This window comes from Trypanosoma melophagium (assembly GCF_022059095.1).
Source record: "Trypanosoma melophagium isolate St. Kilda chromosome Unknown ctg2segment0, whole genome shotgun sequence".
Lineage (NCBI taxonomy): Eukaryota > Euglenozoa > Kinetoplastea > Trypanosomatida > Trypanosomatidae > Trypanosoma > Trypanosoma melophagium.
The window spans coordinates 367716-391454 of record NW_027125149.1 but is presented as its reverse complement, the minus strand read 5'-3'; the positions used below and the strand labels follow the sequence as shown (position 1 = coordinate 391454).

Genomic DNA, 23739 nt, shown 5'->3' with positions numbered 1-23739 from the left:
TGTGCTCTTTTCATTCTGGAAAAGGGAAGGAAGGAACGAAATAAAGAAAGAAAAACCCCTTCTGTGAAATTACATTCTTTTATTTAAATGACAGTGGTAGGACTACTATAAATGAGACACAAGTATACATATATGAATGGTGTTGGTTATCTTTTTAGAGCGCTAGACGAATATGCTATTGCTAAACTCAACAGAACGAGAATTTATAAACATATTATCATTCTTTTTAATTTCGTTTCTTACTTCGTTTTTTTTTTCTTTTGAAGGGGGGGTTGAACGGGTTTTTTGTTTTTTCTAGGTATTCCCTTTGTGGTGGGATAAGGATATATGTTATTGCAACATTTCGGATGGTACATTCTGCACATGTATCATTGTGCTTCATAAAATATTTGTACTCTTTTGTTCTTTGACATTCTTGCACACTTGTACAACGCATATGTATGTATATATATTATCCTTCTTTCTATGTACATACTCTCTGGGTAATAAGAGTTTGTAGAACAAAATACGTATCCGGATTTGCTCTAGGACAGTTTAGACTTTCTGGACTTGTGTAATCTTCTTCTTTCCTTGGGTTTGTTACTGTGTGACAGAGCGTCTGGCTGAACATTTAGAAAAAGATTTAAGATTTGATTTTTTTTTTCTTTTTACTTTCTCCGTCCCACCCACCTCCTAATCCACTCCACGCGGAGTGGTCTGGAGAGGAAGGGACGTTAGAATCTGCCACTTTGCCAAAGTTCTGCTGGGTGATTCTTGGAAAATAGAAAATTGGATATTTAATGCCTTTTCTTTTACGTTTCCTCTCATGGGACGTTCGTGTTGGAATTATTTGGAACTTTATAGGAATATTTGTTTTGTTTTTGTTTTCTGTTTATTTTTTTTATATATTTGTTTGCCAGGGTTTGACCAAATTAGGAAGCATATTCTCTTTATCTCTCTCTCTTTCTTATGGACGATATCCGCTTCCCAGCCTGGGTACACCGGGCGCCGGTCTTTATAATGACGCGAGTGTTGGCAAGACACCTGCGGGAGCAATTATTAGCCTCGCCAACGGCAGACTACCGCCATGAAAGTGATGCCCAACCCACACCTTCGCTATTTAATCCCAAGTATGTTGATCCACTGAGTTCCTTTGACGACGATGAGCCTTCCGCCGCTTTGGTTCTTAACGGTGACAGGATGATTCACCACGACGGGATTGGACTAAATTATAGGAATGATATAGAATTAGGATATTCCTTATCCCAATCATATTCTGGTGATGTTTTGAATCATCCGCGAGTTGTGTTGTTAATAAGTTTGTCACAAGTAAATGAACTCATGACAGAAAAAGTTGGCGTTTCTGTAAAAAATGCTCCTGCTTTAATTGCCCTGATGGCACTTGCGGTTGAATGGCGTTCATTACCATCAGATTATACCAAAGGATTCTATACAGAGTGTGCTTCCTTTTATACATCTGTGATGCAACGTCTTGGCAGTATGGTATTTTTACCAGGCGTTGATGTGCAGGGGTTTGTGGCATCACTCGTTTCTTGTGGTTTATTCCTGGGTTGCGTTGAGGATGAAGAAGAAAATGAAAGTGGTAATCATGGGAACACGGGTAGTCATAATAATAATAGTAATAATGGTAATAATAATAGTAATGGCAGAGTTAAAAATATAGGATTGGCGGGATTTGACAGGCGAATCATTGATTCTATTATTATTTCTTGTATTCCCTCTGAATTTGATGATTGTGTAGGTAATCCCATTGCTTTGGGGGCATTAGAAGGAATTGCATATACGAGGAAAAAAGACCCTGTTGATTTGGGTTTACAGCCTGTGGATCATTTACACAATCTTACAGATGCCTTTACAGTATCACCAAGACGAAAAGAACTCCCCTATAAGCGATTACTTTGTTACCTTATGGAAGCCCTGTGTAGAGCTAAGTGTATGGACTATGCTCGAATGCATAATTGGTTATCAGCAACACTTCAACGAGACTATTTACTAAAAGGCCTTTTACAAAAAGAAAATCTGCATGCACGTTTAGTGGCGGCAACTTTAACACTTTTATCAAGATGGATTCAAGGCACTGTGTCGATGTATACCTCTGATTTACACCATTGTAGTAATAAAGGGGAAGAACCTAGTGTTGCATGTAGAGAAGAACTTCTAGAAGCGGATACACTTTTAGAAGTTGTTTGGAATTCCCTTCATGGGGCGATAGATACTTGGGAAAAGTTAAACAAAATGAATGTTTCTTTATATAGTGATAATGTACACATTGTTGTGGAGAATTTGTTGCGGGTGGAGTTGGAACGTGTTCAGTGTTATCGGATTATAAGTGGTAGAGAACGTATTACAGATGTATCAGAGTGTAATGATGACGCTGGAAATGTAAGACATATACCTTCAGCAGAGGAAGAAGAAGTGATACTTCGTGTGATAAAAAATATTGTAAAGTTTCTACTTCTTCCAGGAAGTGTGTTAGGTGCTATTACATCAGGAACGACAGGGATAACACTTCAGCAAAGTATTGCAGAACAGTGTGTAAAGGTTGTTGCCATTATTGCTTCAACAGAAAGCAGTATCACGTTACTAAAGCGGGGTTCACGTAGTACTTCTTCCAATAACGCCAAAACATGTTTTTCAAATAACTTCTATAACGCCATGGAAGGTATTGCACATGAACTGATTCTATCTGTATTGGAGACTGGAGTTGTACAACAGCAGCAGTCGTCATCTCCTTCTCGGCCTTCTTCTTCAACTACCAGAGAAGAAGGTGCACGTCGATTGGCGGCATTGTGTTTACAAGGACTTTGTGCCACCAATTCTCATATTCGTTCTTTTGCGGTAACAGAAGTACTCGACGCGGTGATGCGATTTCCAGCAGCAAAACAAAGTATCGAATTAACTCGTCCTAGTGGGACCGTCACAATGGGAGTATCTGAAGAGACGGGCATGGTAGTAGTAACAGGCGTCGCTCGCTTGTCTGTTTGCTTTGAGATGATGAATCGTATACTTGTCTCACCCCATCATTCTATTTTAAATCCACTTCCGTATGAGGGAATTGTACGATTTGTGAAACTCTTATCAGATACATTTGAGGATACGCTGCGATTGCATGTCTCTTCCGGGGATCTCGCCAATCCGGCGGTGACCTTTCCAAGTTCTACACTGCTTGTTGTGGCGGAGTCGTTTTGGAAGTTAGTGAAACGTTGTCATGAACGTATTCGTGTGATGACACGTGAGGGACTTCGTCTGCAGTCCTGTGGTCATGAAGGGGCAAAGAAACAATTATTACATGCATTAAACGAGGAAAGTAAGATTCTGCGTTTACTACTACGGGCTATACTGAGTTGTATGATAAATGTGGCTTGGCCAGGATCTGGTATCCTCTACAGTACGAGTATGAGTCACACCAGTCATATGGCGATAGTAAATCCCTCTCACTTTGATGTAGTGCAAGTTGCACTAGATGTGTTATCGCTATTTCTTCGTCCATTGTGTTTATTGTGTCAACTTTCCACGTTATTTCCCGTAATGGATTTATCGCGACTTTTACAGCATCATGAGAATGCCTCAGGACTAACACGGATGGATGGATATGATGCCCTTCTTCATTATTATTGTTTTCAACCCAATAATGTCAATTCTCCTATTTACGCAGAAAATGGTATGGCGCAGTTTCGTTCGTGTTGGTTGATGTTATCATTCTATCGTTTTACTAATGACGCCGTACTTCTTACAGAAACTTGTGAGATGGGAACAAGCAAACAAACCAAAATAGCAACATCATCATCAGGGGTAATCCCATCATGTTCATTCTCCTCATCGTCATTAGTATTGGGAGAAACAAAAGAAACAAAATCTTCTGAGGAAAAAGTATTTGAACGGTACTCTCGAAAAAAGATGTTACTTACGGGGTATCAGGCAAAATGTTTTAAATTACTCGCAGCTTCTATGCCTCCACTATTGTATATGCGATCTTCGGATTATCAGCAAACTATGGCCGATATTAAGGTATTAAAACGACAATTATCTAATGATTCTACTCTTGATGATTGTAAAAAGTATCGTAAAGAAATGCTGCGGTTTATTCGACATTATTCTCCAGAAATAGGAAAATATGGTGGAACTCGACTCTCCTTTTCAGAGGTTTTTCTAGTTAATGCACTTCTTACATTAGAAGCCCTTAGAGCATCATGTGGTTCTATTTCCACCATTACCCAATATCAACACTACGAGGTTCGAGAGTTTGATGCTAGTAATGATGTTCGCGATAGTGTGGGATATGTGACTCGTGCCGTTACACTTCGGTATATCGTGGCGTTAGAAAACATGCTGCCCGATGTTGCGGCTAGAAGAATTGATGATGACGCACGACAGTTGGTTTTATTGTATGGATTCTCTATCGACTCCGTGAGACGTTCCGCAAAGGAAATTCTTACCAAGGTTATTGAAACATTTCCAGCTTTTGCCACTAATAGTGCCGCTCTACCACTTTTGTGGACTGTTATAAATGTATTAGAGGTGGGAAGTGCGGTGGATGTGGAACGTTTTTGTGCGCATTTGCGATTCCCTGAAACGCCTGCGGTTGCCGCAGATCCACAGTCTTTTGAAAGACAAAAACAATTACAAGATGCCGTGGCTTTTGCGCAATATTGGATAGAAGTTGCGAGAAAACATTCGTCTCTAGCATTACTGGAACATGCCACGTTATTTATTATTAAGGAGGAAACATCATCGGAGGTATTTAGTTCTGGTGTGGGATCGCAGTTGGCGATTCATGCGCAGAGTGTGGATGCCACATCGGCGCATTTGGGGCAAAAGTATGCTCAAAGTCTTATCAAGCGAAGTAAAGCTCAAGGTGAGGTCACAGCAGTTATGCAGTTAACTCCATCTGGAAGTGTTGATAAGCTTTTTCTTAAAAGACTCTATACTATGGCCAAAGAGGGACTTGAAACAGTACATATAGTTGAACGATTACATGAAAAGTATTTTTCATTCTTACTTAGTACTGCTCGGTTAGTAACTGGGCAAGCAGAGTATAATGAATATGATGATGATACTAATAATGATGGTACTGCTAATATTAATAATAGTGATGATAATAATAGTAATATTAATCAGCAGCAGCAAATTACATCACAGGTAAATGGATCTATGGTTGTAACACCGTTGTCAGTAAAGAAAATGCGTGAAGCGGATACAATTCTTTCTACGGTTGCGGCATTTCTAATGTCAGCTAATATTTCTCCTTCATCATATCTAGAACTTTTGCGATATCATGTGCAAGGACCCATATATTTATTTACAAGTTCTTATATAGGTGCTGCCATTAGATGTTGGAAATGGCTTTTGTTTGAGAAACGAGAACGCTTTGCAGTTCCATTGTTAGTACAAGTAATAGAGGGATTTCTTTGGACCATTTCACAAAGGATTGGCCTTTTTGATGGTTCTAGACCATCACAAACGGATGAAGTGGAATCAGGAGAAAAAACAGTATCAATGGATAGTGCAACTATTTATCCACACGATTATAATGTTAATTCTCCACATAAACTTCTAATTGAATTTATTTCTACATGTTATGTGGATTCTAAAGGACCAGCTTCCTTTTATCCATCGGTTCTTCTACTTTTACACCATCTAGCTTTACGTATTGTAGAGTCACCCTCACAATTTTCCACAAAAGATTCATCCTTTTCTGAAACTATTCGTTGTACTTTAATGATAAGTTCTATTTGTCGAAATTTACAAATTGTTAATAAACGTCGTTTATCTGTGGGTTCCTCTGTTCTTGTGGCCCCTACTTCTATTGGAGTACTTCGTCAAGGTTGGTACAGATGTTTATTGCATTGGTTTCGCAAAAGCCCACCATCTTGGTACTTTACACGAGATCCTACTGCCGCAGAGGAAGAATTAATAGTATTACAAAATCTTGTACATGAATTGGATGCTGATCATGAAGAACTCTCACATTCTGTAGATGGTTTTATAGATTTTGCATTACCAACCGGTGCATATCCTGATTCTGTAAATCTTACTCTGGTAGGAACTAGAATTCGTCGTACTCTTCGTGATAATGTAAATGGAGTAAATAGTGAATCTGTTCTTGTTAACAAGGAAGTAGAAATAGATGAGCAAGATCGAATTTTGAATCTTATTAGTTTACTAAGACTTTTAGTAGGACATGAACGGAGAAGACTTATGGTGTGGCTTAAACCGCGGGAAGTTCTTAATAAAACTCCAAATGATAATAATGGTGATGATAATATTACTACTATTAATAATACTAAAAATAATGATATATCTGAGGTATCATGGAAAATATATTGTGAAGCAGCAGCACGTAATGATCCTGCAGTACTTTTGTCTTTGGTAGCGAGATTTCCAAATATTTATGTTATGGAATATGCCTCAAAACTTGTTGCAGAAAATCCTCAAAGATATTGTCATATACCTGAAGCGGTAGATTTATATCTTAGCGATGAAGTACTTATGAAGGGTTATCCTGAACTTTATTTATTTACTAATTGTAGTATTATACAGGCACTTCGTTTCTTAGATAAACATTATACAAAGCGTTATCCGCAAGTTTCTGCTTATGCCCTTCGTAGTCTTTTATCTCAAAAAAGTGAAAACCTTATATTTTACTTACCACAAATTTTACAAGTTCTTTCTTCTGATGAAAGTGGTGGTATTATTTCTTTTCTTTGTAAAATGAGTGAAAAAAGTGAAATGTTTACCCATCAATTACTTTGGTCTTTACAAACTGAAGGAGAAGGTGATAGTGAACTTGCCAAAAAATGTTTACAACTTGCTAATGATTTACGAGAAAGGTTTAATACTGTAAGTCGAAAGTTTCATGATGATGAATTTTCTTTTATTGATAAGCTTATCGCTTTATCAGGAGAAATGAAACCTATTGAAAAGTCACAGAGGAAAGAAAAACTTCGACTTCGTTTACGAGATGTTGAATATCATGAACCAATAGGACGTTCACATTTGTATCTTCCTACAGATCCACATTGGCGTATAGTAGGACTTATACCTCACACAGCTGGAGCTATGCAAAGTGCGGCAAAGTGTCCAATTTTAGTACAATTTAAATGTATACCTCGAAAAAATGATGACACAACCATCATAACTCAGGAGAGAAAAGAAGAAACAGTAAATGAAAAAGAACCCATAGTTAAAGCATGTATTTTTAAAATGGGAGATGATTGTAGGCAAGATCAAATAGCATTACAATTAATTGCTCTTTTTCAACGTATTTTTAATGCTATTCAAGTTCCTTCTTATTTATACCCTTATAGGGTAGTAACTACAGGAAGTGAAAGTGGTGTAATAGAATGTGTTCCTAATGCGATGAGTCGTGATCAAATTGGTAAACTTGTAGAAAGTAATCTTGCTGAATATTTTGTTCAGACATATGGTCATCCTGAGTCTGTTACTTTTCATCGTGCAAGAGATTGTTTTATTCGAAGTATGGCATCTTATTCAGTTGCTTCATTTGTTTTAAATATTAAAGATCGTCATAATGGAAATATTATGATAGATTCTCAAGGACATCTTGTACATATAGATTTTGGATTTTTGTTTGATTTTTCACCAGGTGGTGATATCAATTTTGAGTCTTCACCATTTAAACTTACTGCAGAAATGCTTCAGCTTATGGGACATCCTGTTCGAAAAGGAAATGGCACAGTTCAAAGCTCTTTTTTAGCAAAAGCTTTAGTAAATCGAGAAGCCTACGATCTTTTTGTAGATCTTACTGTTCGTTGTTTTTTGGCCGTTCGGCAATATGCCAGACAAATTTGCGTACTTGTGGAATTAATGCTTGGAAGTGGTTTGCCATGTTTTAAACCTCGTAGAACTATTCAAGACCTCGCTTGGCGACTTGCCATGCGAAAAGATGAAGTTGAAGCTGCAGAATTTATGCTTAAACGAATTTCGGAATCCAAAGAAAATATTCGAACCATACTTTATGATAGGTATCAAAATTTCGCTGAGGGAATCGAAATGTAAAAGGAGGAAAGGGAAGCAAGGGAGAGAGCGAGAAAGGGAAAGAGCGAGAGATTTTTCTTGGTAGGCGTTTTTTTTTCTTTTTTTTTTTTGTTTGTTTGTTTGTTCCGACCCCTTTCCCGAAACGAACCCCAAGAAACCCCCGCGGGGCCAACGCTGTTCCTCTTTTCTTTTTTTTTCTTTCCTATGATGGCCTGCGGAGGGGCGGCCGGGCCTTCCGCCGGTTTTGTTGGGGCCTCCCGGCGCCCCGTTTTCCCCGGCCCCGCTTTCCGCGCTTTGGGGGAAGAGGGGAGAGGGCCGGCCCCTCCTGCTGCGGAGGCAGGGAAGCCTCGTTTCCCGCGGAAAGCCGCCTCCCCGCCCCTCGCTTCTTCTGTTTTGTCCGGTTTGCCTTGCTGGGAGGGGAGGGCGAGGTTCGGGTTTTTGTTCGTTTGCCTTCCCCCCGAGGGAGCGCCGCGAGGGCCTGCGCTTCTTCTGGCGCCTTCTCCCTTTTTCTTCCTTTTCCCCGGCGCCAACAGCGCGCCTTTCTTTCCCTCCCCGCCGAGGCGAGGGGTCCTCCCCTTTCTGGCGCCTGGGTTCCGCGGCAGGGAGGGAACGGAAAAAAATAGAAAACGAGGGCGCCGCCGGTATTCGGTCCCGGGCGCCTTCGGGGAATCCCCAGCGCCGTCGGCGCGAAGCAAACTCCGTCGGATGATTCGACCTACCTAAATGATGCGGCCTTCCTCCTGCCAGCTTTTCACCCGCGCCAACGGCGCTAGGACATTGCCGGCAGCGCTGAAGGGTCGGAAAGGAAAAAAAGATCGGGGAGAGGACGTATCTCGATGGGTTCCCTGCCATCAGGCCCTGAAGGCCGCCAAAACAGAAACCAAATGCCCCGCGCTAACGGGGGGAGGGCGCCGCCGTCGGCGCGAATAAAAGAGCCAATAAAGCAGCCGAAGAGCGCGGCCAATAAAAAAAATATGGTGTGAAAGCTCAAAATTCTTGAGCCGCCAAATCCCTCTGGAAAAGTTTGAAAAAACAACCCATGGGAAGGCTGAAAAGAAAAAAAGGTTTAAAATATTATAGTCCCAATCACCGCCTCTGGGCCTCGTTTTCTTTTTCAAAGATACTGCTTCAACTTCCGCCCCACGTCTGGCAGAGATCTTTCCAAGCTCGCCTCACCCAACGCCGGACGCTAGTTTCTCCCGGCGGCCCGGGCGTCGCTCCGAGCGCTCTTGCCCCGCGGACGGCGTCTGCAAATCCCGCACTTCGGCCCGGCGGAATGCGCAAAACATGCGGTGCCCGTTCTCTCTCCTCCTCCTCCTCCTCCCCCTGCTCCTCCCTCCCGCCGGCGGGCGGCCACGGGAGGCGAGCGTTCGGCCGCAAGAGTGGCTTTCCTTCTTCCTCTTCTTCTGGTCCCGCGCGCGCGCCCGCCAGTCCTTTCATTCCTCTTCCTTCTTCGTCCTTTCCCTTATTTCTTTTTTCTTTACCCTTATTCGCTTCCGCCCTGCCCTGCACCGATGGTTCAGGTAGAATGGCCGCGGCGGTCGGCGTCTTGCTTGCGCGGGCCGCTTCCCCGTCTCGCCGGTGGGAAACGCCAAAAAGCAAGATACCCCAAAAAAGAACAAAGGGCCAGGCCTCCAAAGAGAGATCTGTAGCACAGAAACGCAAGAATGCAAAGAAACAACAACAACAACAACAACAAAAAGAAAAGAAAAGGAGGAAAAAACAAAATAAACGATAAAAATAAAAATAAAGACAGACTTTAAAACTGAACATTGCTCCACATCTCGCGCATCAACGTGAAAAAAGGAAAACCAAAGTAGAAGAACAATAACATCAATAAGAGAAAAGAAAAACAAACACAGAAAAAAAAAGAACGGCATTCCGGTATTTCTGCATTTACTAAGAACTCCTAAGTGCTCCAACTGTGGCTGCTAAAGCGGCCGCAGCACCATTTGATCCCGACTGTTCACTTTCTTCTGCCACACTATCGTGTGTTTGAACATACTTTAAAATCATTCGCTTGCTGCTATCTTCCAATTCACCACCCAGCATCACTTCATCCAAGACAAAATAGGCTCGATGAAAGTTAAAGATAAGATCCAATTCACAAACATTACCAAAATAACGATCTAATATTTCCACAAAATGGTGAATGATCTCAAGCGTAATTAATTCATTATCATCTTTGTCAATACAAGCAATAAAGTAGAGTGAAGCGTAACGACGACAAATAAACTTGGAACCTCGGTGCTCCAGAACATTTGAAAACCGAACTGAACGACCCAAAGCAAGTTGAGAAACTTCACGTACTATCTTTGCTTTCTCCTTCTTTGAGTACGTCACATACCATTTTGCTAGGCGTAACTTACCTTGACGGCTAATGAGGAGCAAATATTTTATCATTTGAGATAACTAATCCTCCTTTTTTCTCTCGCTCAATATATGTATGGACTAAGTATAGGAGCAACTCTTACGTATGACTGCTTCGAAAAAAAAAAAGAAATAATAAAGCAATAAAAATGAAGTCAATACTTACACGCAGAGAATATTCCCATAAGCAAGGAAAACAAAACCAGAAATAAAAAAAAACTTTTATTATTTTTTGACACGTGCAACACTCAGATACAGAATATGCTTTCCACTTTAGTCAAGCTCGGCAAACAAATAGACAGAAAAAATAGGACAAACATATACTCTATGGAGTTCGAAATAATTTCCATAAAATAAAAATAAAAAATAAAAAAATAGGAGAAACTGTAGAACAGAACAAATTAAAGACACTCCCACATATGGGGAAAAACAATCTACTCTTTTCAAGAAAGGGAATTAATTGACGACACGCAAAACTGTTTTGGGTGGAAGCATTTTGCGATAAAAAATTATGCCATTTTTTTTCCTTTAATAAAACTGAGGGATTGAGTTCATACAATACGTCTGGGTGAATACCGTACGAAGTGGCGATACTCTCAACCGTCTCCATATGCTTTACAGTGTGAAAACGTATCTGTTTATTACCCTCGACATTTTTTCTAAACATCAATGGTGGGACAAAATTACACTTATTTGGCTCTTTATTATTATTATTATTATTATTATTATTATTATTATTATTATTATTATTATTATTATTATTATTATCCAATAAAACTTCAGGTGCAATAATTCTTCGTGAAAAAAAAATCCTTTAAATTACCGATTGAACGCTGTGAGTATCCATGGCTTTCCATACCCAGATCTCTGTCGGTATGGAGACGGTTATACGTGACGATATCATTCTCTGAGGTGAGTTCAATATCTGCCTTCTTTATTATGGTGTTTGGCGGAGCTTCTATTAGACGGTAACGCAAAAGTGTCTCAGTGAGATGGGGCGATTTTTTTTTCCCACTATATCCGAAGCGAGCGGCTCTTTGCAGGGTGTTAAAACCAAATCATGATCTCTTGAAACGCTTCTCGGTTGGATTCTAACTCTGTTAGATTTTTTTTTTCTTTTCTTCTTCTTCCTCCTTTTCCAGCGTATTCTTTTGGTTGGGCTGCTGTTCCCGCCCATCACGATGTAATGGAACCAAGGGCGGCAGGACTCTTTCATCCTGCGCATTCCACTTCTTTTCGGGTTGAAAGATTAACTTAGAAGGACAGGGTTCTTCTTCTTCTTCACATATTGTCTCAGTTCCTTGCGATATCAGTGGTTTGGTATCGCTCCTCAGCTTTATATTATCAGAAAGTAATGAAGGATACAAGTGCTGATTTTCTTCTTGTAGCTTCTCAATGTAGAGCCTCGGAGGCGGTGCAAGTACTTTATATTGTGTCGTTTTTCCCATTAAGTGCCCCCCGCTTGTATTACAGAGAGAATAGAGGATTTCTACGGCATCACCGTTTCTTTCCTTCTTCTGTCCATCATAAGAAGAAGCATACCGCAATTGCATGAGACGCCTATCCATAACCATACTTGCACTTTGAACCTGTTGGAGTTCCTGCGTGGTAAGACGCGTATGGGTAGCACGGGCCGCAGCGTAGGCGAGAAAAGACGCCGCCTCGAGATACTCCTCATTCATTCTTTTTTATTTTATTTTTCTTTTATTTCTTCCCACACACACGCACTCAGCAGAGCCTTCACTTCCGTTTCGAATTAAATATGACATCCTATCCCATTTTACATTTACCCCGCCACCCCACAAAAAAAAAAAAAAGAAAAAAAACGCAGAGAGCAAATTAACAGGGGGGTGGGGGGAAAGATGATGACATCATAAAACTCACTGATATGAAGAATCCCACAGAAACACAGAGACACACTCAGAGAGAAAGAGAGAGAGGGAGGAGGGAAAAAATACGAGGGAATCTCTCTCCATCACTTTGAATATACTTGTTTTTTCTTCCTTTCTTCTTTCTCATTTCCCATGAGCCCGTTTCCTCTTGGGTGTTCCATCATTTGGTAAACGATTTCCAAAGTATGGATCATAAAAGCGATTATCCATGTACTTGAGCATTCCCCAATTGGATGCGAGTCGCTGCAATTCACTACTGTAGTCGCGTTTCCCACCCAATAAAGCAGAGTTGCGTGCCATCTCCTGTCCACGTTGCCGCCATACACCTTCCACTCGCACCACATACTCTGAAATACGACAAAACACCATTTCTGCCAGTAATGCACGACATGTATGCTCAGCAAGAACATGCCAATGGTAATGATCAAATGATCCTCCTCTGTTATTTCCATCCACTCCTAGCAAAGGAGAGGCGACACTATCGGGCTCCAAGGCCCAACGTAACTGTCCCATCACACCACGGCAAAAAACACCTTTTAAATGATATGAATAATCACCCGTAGCACTGTCAGGAATAACACTATTTTGTTGTTGTTGTTCTTCAAAAGGAGGTGGAATATTCTTTTTCCCTATTCCTGTTGATGTTTCTTGTGCTTGATCCACTGGCATCAACATTTTGAAATTACACAGATCAAATACTGTCTCACTATTATACGTTGATGCTATCATCTGCGTTAGTGCAGAAATTTCCTTAGCATCTGCATATGGAAACATATTAACAAGATTTGGAAAAAGTTCCTTGAACGTCACAAGAGATCCATGGAAAGAGGCACCACCACTTAATGAAGCTCGATCTGTACGTATAATTCCATTTTCAACAAGGTGTTGAACACATGTGAATAATTCTAACCTTCTCCCATAATGTTCCGCTCGATCATAATATCTCATAAGGGTACTGAGATTATCATTTCCAGCACTTGGACCATCTACATAGTCAAAGTATGGCCCATCCACAAGATCATCAATAGTCTCCTTACTCGGGCATGGCAGAGCACTACAGGGGCGTTTAAGAAGTGTACACTCTTCCACTTCCCACCAAAGTGTTGACGGTGTCCACTGTCGACCGTACTGCACAAGGGCATTGTAAAACATCTCAAGACAAATGTGATCGCGTTTCCCGCGGTGCTCATTCCAGCTATTGAGAGGCTCACGACAGAGACTACACCAGTTCTCCGTCTCATTCCACACCCATGTATAGCCCGAGTTTATGGTATTATTATTATTATTATTATTATTATTATTGCTGCTATTACTAATATCACTGCTGCTGTTGATGATGTTGAAGCTGACCGAAGTGTTATCGGAGGTGACAATACTAAGACGATAACGTCGTTGATTTTGAATAAATACAATACAAGAGGAATACTGTGATGTTGACTGAGTCAGTTGAACCGTAAACTGGCGAATAAGACCACTAGTGCTTTTCCTGCACCACATTAATATTTGAGGAGGATGAGTTCACTCTCTCTCTCTCTCTCTCTCTCTCTATATATATATATATATATATATATATATATATATATATATATATATATGATTCAATATGGAAACAGGGAAAAAAATCTCGTCCCCCACACTCCTTTTTCCCTTGGAAAAGGAGAAAGAAGAAAAAGATAAAGGGTAGAAGAGAGAAGGATAAAATAAAATCAAAAAATCACATAGGAGATTTCTTTCCGCACAATTAGAGCAATACAAAGAACAAAAGAAGCAATATGTCACTTAAAAATGTTAGTTATAGGATACCATGAAATTCTATATGTAGTAAAGGAATCATCATTAATTTCTCTTTTTTTGCTTTCAGAAAGGGGATTTCTTTTTTTTTTCTTTTCCTTCATTATCATCAGGGGTACATTTTCTTTTAATTATTATTACTATGTATTTCCTGTAATTCAAGGTCTCCCAGCAGGATAACACATAAAATATTCAAACACAAAACAGAAAAAAAAAATCAGAAGCAGCAAAATTATAAAACAGGAGAAAAAAAAAGGTAAGAAATAAATATCTTTCCGCGCTTAGTGTTTTCTCAAATACGTGTCTACCTGCACAGTTGAACTAAAACGGCTTCTCTGATAAGAGGTATCCCTAAGTGACACCAATAATAGCCCAAGCGTACACACACAAAAAAAAAAAAACACGCACATACACAGAGAAAAAAGAAAAAAAAAAGTGTGTGGTATACAGCATACACATATTCACACAAAGATATGTATATATATGATATGGAGAGTGGGCAATTAAATAAAAGGAAGAAAATAAAAAGTCCGACTAGCAAATAGAAAAAAAAGGAGAAAAAAAAAGATAGGTCATTTAAAAAAAAGTATATAAGCATCTTCGTATTTCATTACTCAACACTTCAGATTTTTGTTACTTTAACCACTTATTTACTATGTCGTTTTCTTTCAGTTCATTTCACCTATTTACCCTTTTTATATTATTCTGCGGTTCACATTCGGTAATCACCAACAATAAGCCTTACTTTTCAAGGAAAGACAGTATGTATGGACGTCATTTTCTTTGTTTTTTTTTTTTCTTATTATTATTATTATTATTATTATTTACTTCTTGACTTGGTCGATATCTGGCGCGATGCTGAAGCAAAAACGAAAAAAAAGTACAATTCACAAGAAAAGAAAGAAAAAAAAACACTGTGAAATGCAATATATATGTATGTATGTATATATTAAAAAACGAACAAAAAAACATTTGTCATGTAAGGGTTGTGATACTGCTTGTCGCCACACTCGACGAATCCATAAACGCCTCCAGCGGGGCATCACAACATGTTGGCAATGTATCGATATTACTACCCGTACGTGTGAGCAGCAGACTGCTAATACTGTTATTACCGGCATATTTCCCACTCGTCCGCGCTGAAAGAAGACCCACATGACTCTCTCCACCGCCACTTTCCCCACCAGCACCCACTGAGGCAAAAACAGGCAAATTACACGGATGCGATTGTTGAAGCATTAACTGGTGTTGAAGCCATTCAATGGACTCTGAGGGCCATGGACGAAATGTACTGCTAGAGGTTGGACTATGTCCAGTTTTCTCAGAGCTGGCGCGACTACATGAAAAGACGCGCGAGTGAAGTTGTTGTGATTGTGATTGTTGCTGTTGTGATTGTGATTGTGTACCTGAACTCCAGAGAAGTGTTTGCCGCGATGGATGTAAGGCGCTTGAACAGTGCAATAATGAACTAGTGGACTGTCGTCGTGGGGTTGAAAGGGAAAATACACTCTCACTTCCACGTTGTTTTGTGCAATGGGGATATTCCTCCCCAGTCAAGGCCAATATCTTCACCCGATGATGTCCGGCTGTAGACATCACATCACTCTTCATTTTGGCAGGTTCTTTTTTACCATCACTCTTAGCTGAATTGGGGGCTTCGCGATTGAGTTTCTTTAATCGAATTTGTACTGTACTCTGTGGGTAGGAGCTGGCAAACATGACGGGCGGCAAAAATCCAAGAGTTTTAAATACCAACACAGGCTGTCGGGCGATATACTTTGTAGTGCTATTGGTGTTTTCCGTACGATTTTCTCTAGTATCATTACTGTTTTTACTGTTTCCACTGGATTTATCAAAACTCCTCTGCCCGCGTTGTAGTACATCATCCTTCTCCTCCACTAAATGAGGACCTGATAGAAATATCTGCGCACAGTGACAGCAAAAGGAGTAACTACGCCTTGAAACCCGATAGGGACAACCATTAAAAACTTCACTCCGCCCTCTTCTTTGCGAACAGGCGGGAATTAATGAGATCTTGGAAGAAGAAGGCGAAGATCGAGCGCGGGAGATGAGAGGAATCAGTCTCGGACTCTCTGCAGGACTCCCACTATATATTTCATGCATTCTCTGCAATCCTCCCGCACTGGACGGTGGTTGTACATCACTTAAACGTGCAATCGACATTCTTTCCGTATCCTCGCGTTTCATACTCCACACTGAATCCTCATCGCCACTCATTGGAAACCCCTCGTGTGGACATTTCTGCGTATCCTGCCGCTCCAGCGGTGTTGGCGGGGCGGTGCTGCCGTCTGTGATTTCCCTGTTTAAACCACTTCCAACCGTACTTTTCTCATTTTCTTCTATTTCTATTTCTTCTTCTGCCGCTGTTGCGAGGCGACGGACGGCGGGTGGGGCGTCGGAGTACTCCTGCAGGTCCCCGAGGGCCGCGCGGAGTCGTCGTTTTTTCTGCCAAAGACCATGGGGGTCTGAACTGGACATTATGGGCCTCTATATATATATATATATATATATATATAATGAGAAGTAAGGGAAACACTAAGGGATCGAGAGTAATAATAATAACAATTGTATAGAGGCTATTTACTTTTCTCCTCGTGTCTTCCAAACACGAAAACCCCGGTAAATTATTGAAGGAAACTCATCCCCAAAAGAAAAGAAAAAGAACAAGGAAAGGGCTGAAACAATATATAGAAATAGGATTAACAGTGAAGAAAGGAAGATATACATGCCCTTATCAATGATAGTAACACAGTTTGTATCAAATGAGTTTTTATCCACCTATGTAATATGATTTACATAATCTAGCAGTGAAAAACATTATTAAGAAGAAATCGCAGAAATATACGTGCGTTTTCCCTTCTTTTACAATCTTTCCTCTCTTCCACTTTCTTTTCTTTTTTCTTTTCGTTCTTAAAAGTCCCGTTTCTTATCTCTTCTCTGTTTTTTTATCCAATATACGCAGTGATGGTGCCTGTGAGCCCGCTCTTTAACCACGTACTTAAATTATTCACAAAGTACACAAGAAGAAATGTAACGAAGAACGAAGAAAGGGACAATTTTTGGACAAGTGTGTGTATAGAAATAGATAGAAATAAAAGAGATAAAGAAAGGAAAATGGGAAGTATATAAAAAGAAAAATAAAAACAAAAAAGAACAGTAATGCCCCATCAATACTAATACAATTCACATATAACACACAGAGAGAGAATTTTGAAAAAAAAGGTGCAGTTGAAAATAAAGGGGACAAAGGCCTTTTTGCAATAATAACAATCAAAGAAACGAAAACAACAACAAAAAAAAACACCATTAATCACCAAATCAAATCAATCTTAAGAACTGCAACAAAACCAATAACAAAAAGAGAAAGAAAGAAGAAAAACAAAAAAAAAAGAACTTCCTACACGTTTTCCTTTTGTTCTTGTTCTTCTTCCTTCTTTTCTTCTTTTTCCTCTGCCTTCTTTTTTTCTTCTTCTTCTGTTGGTCCACTCTTCTTTCCCCGGCCGCGGCGCAGTCCCTTCTTAACAAGATGCGTGATAACCCGCCGGTACTTTAGTTTGCCGTGCACAAGTTTCCAATAGCGATAGTGCAGCAGTACACTCGAGGCAATCGAAGTAACGGCAAGAACGAGATAAACAATAAGTGTTGTGCGCAAGCAAACATTCCCGCGGCAGACGCCCTGCACAGGAACAGGAAACCCCGGTGGAAATATAATTTTGTGCTTATCATACACCGTGAAGAGCAGCGCCCGGTAAAGCACCGCAATTCCAAGCGCCGCACCCAAGAAACAGAAACCGTAGTGCATGCCAATATCACGTTTAAATATAATCCCAACAACGTAAATAGTCATGGAAGTACTGAAGCCGTAGGCAACAGGGCCAAACATGTAGACAAGCAGCAGTGAGTGATTACCAGGAAAAGAAAGATAAAAGATAAGGGCAAGAGTCATAAGTATACTCGGCAGTGGATAACCAATAGTGGCAGGTAGTGAAACCCCAAGACGTTCGCCTAAATATGGAAGCATCATTTCATACGAACCAACAGCAACACGACCAAATGCGGTGCAAACACCTGCAATGGTGGCGAAGAGTGTGGTGGTTTTTGTATCCAAACCATCAAAGCGTGAACCAACCGTTATACCAATATTCCATGTAAAGGTCATGGTGAAACCAATACCCCATATAACAAAAGTAGTGTAGAAGAGTAACCATAAATCTATATACGTTAAACTTTGTAAAAAGGTAGTCTCATACACAGGTGTGACAAAAACCTCATTACACACTGTAATGGTCTCAACATAAGGATGATCATAGGTTGAAACTTCACGTCTGATGACTTCCAATTCGGCTGATTCCGCGATATTACCATCATTATCAGAAAAAGCATCCAGAGGCACTGTACTTCTCACCACGGATGCATTAAACAACCACTCCTGCAGGGCATTTGCAGAGTCCCCTTCTCCAATCTCGTCCACAGGCATAACGTCATCTGCTTCAATGAGATCCACATTAGGATCCACCGGTTGATATTCCACTTCTCTTGTAGATGATGTTTTTCTCTCTTCAATCACCTCCACTGCAGTAAGACCCCGTGAACCATTTCTGTTGGCTGTCGTATCCTCTTCTTTACCTTTCTGTTTTTGTTGTTGTTTCAATACAGTATTGTAGGTACTACCCGGGCTTTCAGAATCCCCATCCCCGTGAAACGGTTCATGATTAACGGCTCCCGATTTAGCGCCTCCTTCTCTATTTCTCTTTGTATTATTATTATTATTATTATTATTATTATTTCTTCTTCGTTTTTCCATTAACTCCTGTTCCTTTTCGCGTGCCTTTTCAAGCACAAGTTGATCCTGTGCGGTGGGTCCATCCAGGCAGCGGATGGGAATCACAATAACAAGTACACAGCAGACAATAAAGATAGCACCAGCGGCTATACCAATATAACGGGCTCTCGTCATGGTATCTATCTTGTAGGCCACTGCTATAGACTGTATAGTGAGATAGATGTTGAGAACCACCAATATGAAAGCCACAATTTGTAAACGTCGCTTAGGGAGTAATTGGGACATGAAACGATTGCGAACAAGTTGTCTACTGAGACGTTTTCTCAGAGAGATGCGTTTTTCCTCCCATCGTGTTATTACATAAGGAGCATTCTCTAAAAATATAACCCCGGTTACACCAAAACCGAGAACAGCGGCCATGAGAAAATACATTAAATGATCGTAACGATTATTGAAAAAGGCTCGAAAAATACTTGTAAAAACAGATGGTCCCAATCCAGTGAAAGTCTTTAACAACCCCGTTGGCTGTGCACGATTACGAGGGGTGAAACCCAATACGACTGGTAGTGCCACAACATCATAGGCATAACATCCCCAGTTCATTAAGGCAAAGTATACACAAAAACGTGCCTTTGATGGCTCAATATGCCCACCAAAAGTTAAGGCAAAGAGAAGATGCGAAAGGGCAGTTATAGCGGTTGCAATTGCAATAGCAATTCTCGGTCCAGTATATTCATATAACACACCAAAAGGAAACACAAACCAACCTACTGTTGTGCCAACTGTAATGATATCCACCATGGTTCGTATATCATATCCATACAGCCTCTGCATGTACAATCCAAAAATAGAAAATAATCCTTGTGTGGAGGTGTTGATCATAAGAAGCATTCCAAAGAAGATAGCACGAAACCGAGCCAAGTCATCAATCTTATTTGGATCAATAAGAATAATGGGATTCCCAGCACCCAAGTGTTGTGAGGATTCTCTTGGCATGTGTGTTGAGGGTGGAACTTCTCCATTCTCATCATAGTCCGCCGGTCGTGCTATGCGCTGCGATGCGGAAGTGACCAAACTTGAGTTGATCACATCACTACCGTGTCGTGCGAATGAGACACGCAATCGTCCAGCCATTGTACTATGAATAGGAGTTGAATCTCCCATTATTATTGCTATTTATTTTATTATTGTTTTTTTTTTTGTATATTCTATTCTGCTTTTCTTCTCCTTCTTGTTTTTTTTTCTTTCTTGGGTTCGCTATTTTGTTTGAGTTATTTTCTTTATCTTTTTTTTTTCGGTTTTCTCTTTCTTGTGGCTTTCTTCTCTTCTGTATCACAAAATGACTTAACGGTCTTATCAGTTCCTCACTTTTTGTCTCGTCTGTTCTTGTGATCGAAACCCCCTTCTTCTTCAAATGTTTTAGGTACAAATAAGTATACAATTGGATTGTATACTTGTTTGCAATGCTTTGTTGCCCTTTCTTCCTCTTTCGCTCTTGTTTATCTATTTATTATTTACCATATACATTTATACAAAAGAATAAAAGAGAAATAAAGTATATGTACGCAGAAGGTTGTCCAAATAAACAAATAAATACATATTATTTATAACCATAAAAGAAATATATATATATATATATATGCTTATATATCATTGGCAATAACATGTGTAGTAATATTGGGTATAGGTTTTGTGCATGTCTCTGACGTTAAGCCTTTATTTTATTAAATACAATGAGTAGTAATTGGGAAGAAACAAATAAAGAAACAGATATAGAGTGAGGGAGGAACAAAAAACGAAATCAGGGTACACTAAAGCATAGCAGAAAAAGTACCTGACAGAGTTTAAACAATGACGAATCTATTATCAGGCATATCGTTTACTCCATTGATCTTGTAATGTTAATCATAGAAAGAGATACGAAATAACAGAGAGTTCTTTTTACCTCTTCGTCCCACACACACACACACACTCCCTTTCTCACTCCTTCTCTCTCCCTTCACGTGTATACTTCTTTATACTAACCCCGCTTCCTCTTTTTTTTAGCCGTTTTTCTTTTTTTTTCTTTGTTTTCTGTTTCATCTTCTCTTCTTAATCGATGTTTCCACATTTATATATATATATATATATATATATATATATATATATATATATCTTCACTTTGAGGAGACCACCACTACTACACCATTCTCCTCACGCAGTTTCCCATTCCTAATAGCGGTATTAATAGCATGTCGAAGGTGTTTGGCAATACGTGCGTTATACCGCTCCACCATCTTCTTTGCGAGATCCCGTACACTTAACTGTTGTTGTTTATTCCCATTCTCTTCACTTTCCTCGTTAATAATCCAACCGGCGACTTGTGCCACTTCATCATCGGTGCCAAGCACGAAACTCGGCACGACACAATCGGCACTCGTCATGGCACGTGGCAACGTCAGCGGCTCATGTTTCACACGTGTGTTATTATGACCACCATCTCCATTTATTTTTTTTATTGTTTTTGATGATTTTGCTGGTTTAGGGGATTTTATTGTTTTTGCTTTAGTTACATTTGTTAGTGTGGAACTATGTTGGGATGATGTATTTTCACTTCTCGGCCGTTTCTGTGGTGATTTCTTTGCCTTCACCCACCCATCATCATCGTCGTCCGAGTCACTGCTGAAGTCCATGGGGGCCCGCGGCGGCCGCATGAGATGTCCTTTCCCATTATTATTAATATTACTCTTATTATTATTATCACTATCACTACCGCTGTCTTTACTTTTCTTTACTGCTGCTGTTGCTGTTGACTTCTGCCGCCACTTCCCCTGGTACTTCTCTGTCTCGCTGATGCACGCCGTGTGGGACTTGACGGTGTTGAGATCGAAGACTTCCATGCAGTCAACGCACGTGAAGCCGGCGGCCCCGCAGCTGTGGGCGTGTGATAACACTTTTGGCTTCTTCACAACATCCTGGCAGCGACCACAAGTGAAGGAGACCATTTATATAAGTTTATGGGTTCTTTATTCTTGCTTAATATTTATAATAATAATAATAATAATAATAATAATAATAATAATAATAATAATAATAATAATAATAATAATAATAATAATAATAATAATAATAATAGTCTGGGTTTGATTTTCACCCTATAAGAAGAAAATAGGAGGAGGCAGTCGTTATACGTATATATACCTATGTGTGAGCTATAACACTATATATATATATATATATAGTGTTTGTATTCTTCTTCTGAATTGTGAGTACTCTTCTGATGGTGTAAAAGAAATAAATAAAAGAAAAAGAAATAATTGTGTTTTAATAGTAATAAGAGTATTAAACAATAATAATAACACTAATAATAACAATAATAATAATAATAGTAATAATAATAATAATGATAATAATAGCAATAATAATAGTAATAACAAAGAACAACAACAGTATTAAAAACAGACGCAAGGTTAGTTATCGAAGACACATACACACACTCTGAACTCAGAAACCCCAACAGTGGTATTTCAAAGTAATGATAGTATCAATATTTAAAGCTCCGAGCACAACACAAAAGAAAATAAAAAAAAACAAGAAGACAATAAAAATAATAAACATAATAAATAATAAATAAATGAATGAGAATCGATCATCCGAATTTCCTGTCTATATTGCCGAAATTGGCAGAGAGGCAAGTAGGGGAATATATCATGTCAGTGAGTTACACCGCTTCTTTCCCAATATCGTTTCTCTCGCCCTCAAGTAACAACCAATAGCCAGTCGTTGTATTGTCTTACACATAAGATTAAAAAAATAAAAATAAAAATAAACTGCGGGGAGTTTATTTTTGTCAACAGAAAGAAAAAAAAAACTCAAAAGCTCTGCAAATACACATACAAATAAAAAAACAAACAGGAGAAAAAAAAAAAAATAAGAAAAATACGAAAAGTAGATATAACCAGTAAAAAAACCACCACTTACTAATCATCTCTCCCCTTCTCTCCCTTTAAGGGAAATAAAAGGAAGAAAGAAATCGTTAAACTCACAAATTAGTGTCTTCATTTCGTTTTGTTTAATTATTTCTCTTTCTTCTTCTTTCCCCATTCTCACACGAGACACTTTTTTTCTTTTAGTTTTTTTTTATTTTTTTTTTGTTTTTGTAGAGCACCACACCGACGAGAATGAATGAAATGCCGTTAGAGCATATTATCCAAGACGGATTTACACCGGGATTCCGCTGAGAAGGTGCAAAGGAGGAGGGGGAGAATTAGTGGTGGCAACAACAAACAAAAAAAAAAATGAAAAACATAAATAGTTACATACGAGTAAAATAAAACAAATAAAAAAAAAGAAAAAAAAGAAAAAAAAGAAGATAAGAAAAATAACAACAACAATCAACGAAGAAGAAGAAAGAAAACATTTAAATAAGAGTAAGAAAAGATGATTGTTACCTCTTCAGGATATATATATATATAATTCCTTTTTTCGTCCATTTGTTGTTTTTCTTCTTTTTTCTTTCTTCGCGTTACTGCATTGTCATTATTTATTTATTTATTTATTTATTTATTTATTTATTGTTGTTGACACGCCAAATATTATTTCAACCACACTTAATTTCACTTCTATTTTTTTCTTCTCACAGAGACCGCACCGTAGAGTATCGATAATCCCCCACTAGTACTTTGTTGTCATTACTATAACTAATATTATTACAATTTTGTTAACCCCCTCTCCATTCCTTTTCTCTTTTTCTTGTTTGTTCTCTCTCGTTTCCTTTTTCTCCCCTTTTGTGGATCGTATCAAATAAAACAAACAAGAGAAAGGACAATACCCCCTTTAAGCCCCAACAGGTACTTTCATCGACATTGATCCGATATATATATATATATATATATATATATATAT

The 23739-nt window shown here is 39.2% G+C and overlaps 9 protein-coding genes across 9 annotated transcripts; 2 read left to right on the top strand and 7 right to left on the bottom strand.

Annotated features, from left to right (window-relative positions):
- Positions 1–948: 948 nt before the first annotated feature.
- LSM04_000781 (Phosphoinositide 3-kinase) lies at positions 949–8019 on the top strand (the record flags this gene model as incomplete). The annotated part of the gene is made up of 1 exon (XM_067336152.1): positions 949–8019. The coding sequence occupies one exon, from the start codon at positions 949–951 to the stop codon at positions 8017–8019; it is 7071 nt and encodes a 2356-aa protein (XP_067192324.1).
- A 186-nt stretch (positions 8020–8205) lies between these two features.
- Positions 8206–8771, top strand: LSM04_008431 (uncharacterized protein; the record flags this gene model as incomplete). The annotated part of the gene is made up of 2 exons (XM_067336151.1): positions 8206–8432; positions 8675–8771. The coding sequence occupies 2 exons, from the start codon at positions 8206–8208 to the stop codon at positions 8769–8771; spliced, it is 324 nt and encodes a 107-aa protein (XP_067192748.1).
- Positions 8772–9126: 355 nt separating this feature from the next.
- LSM04_008955 (uncharacterized protein) lies at positions 9127–9438 on the bottom strand (the record flags this gene model as incomplete). Its single annotated transcript, XM_067336150.1, has 1 exon — positions 9127–9438. One exon carries the CDS (start codon positions 9436–9438, stop codon positions 9127–9129), a length of 312 nt encoding a protein of 103 aa, XP_067192773.1.
- A 459-nt stretch (positions 9439–9897) lies between these two features.
- On the bottom strand, positions 9898–10401 carry LSM04_007360 (AP complex; the record flags this gene model as incomplete). Its single annotated transcript, XM_067336149.1, has 1 exon — positions 9898–10401. The coding sequence occupies one exon, from the start codon at positions 10399–10401 to the stop codon at positions 9898–9900; it is 504 nt and encodes a 167-aa protein (XP_067192690.1).
- Positions 10402–11468: 1067 nt separating this feature from the next.
- Positions 11469–12050, bottom strand: LSM04_006749 (uncharacterized protein; the record flags this gene model as incomplete). Its single annotated transcript, XM_067336148.1, has 1 exon — positions 11469–12050. One exon carries the CDS (start codon positions 12048–12050, stop codon positions 11469–11471), a length of 582 nt encoding a protein of 193 aa, XP_067192650.1.
- Positions 12051–12383: 333 nt separating this feature from the next.
- Positions 12384–13757, bottom strand: LSM04_008946 (uncharacterized protein; the record flags this gene model as incomplete). The annotated part of the gene is made up of 1 exon (XM_067336146.1): positions 12384–13757. One exon carries the CDS (start codon positions 13755–13757, stop codon positions 12384–12386), a length of 1374 nt encoding a protein of 457 aa, XP_067192772.1.
- A 1269-nt stretch (positions 13758–15026) lies between these two features.
- LSM04_000907 (uncharacterized protein) lies at positions 15027–16550 on the bottom strand (the record flags this gene model as incomplete). The annotated part of the gene is made up of 1 exon (XM_067336145.1): positions 15027–16550. The coding sequence occupies one exon, from the start codon at positions 16548–16550 to the stop codon at positions 15027–15029; it is 1524 nt and encodes a 507-aa protein (XP_067192334.1).
- A 919-nt stretch (positions 16551–17469) lies between these two features.
- LSM04_008991 (uncharacterized protein) lies at positions 17470–20019 on the bottom strand (the record flags this gene model as incomplete). The annotated part of the gene is made up of 1 exon (XM_067336144.1): positions 17470–20019. One exon carries the CDS (start codon positions 20017–20019, stop codon positions 17470–17472), a length of 2550 nt encoding a protein of 849 aa, XP_067192775.1.
- Positions 20020–21011: 992 nt separating this feature from the next.
- Positions 21012–21839, bottom strand: LSM04_009121 (zinc finger protein; the record flags this gene model as incomplete). Its single annotated transcript, XM_067336143.1, has 1 exon — positions 21012–21839. One exon carries the CDS (start codon positions 21837–21839, stop codon positions 21012–21014), a length of 828 nt encoding a protein of 275 aa, XP_067192783.1.
- Positions 21840–23739: the final 1900 nt, after the last annotated feature.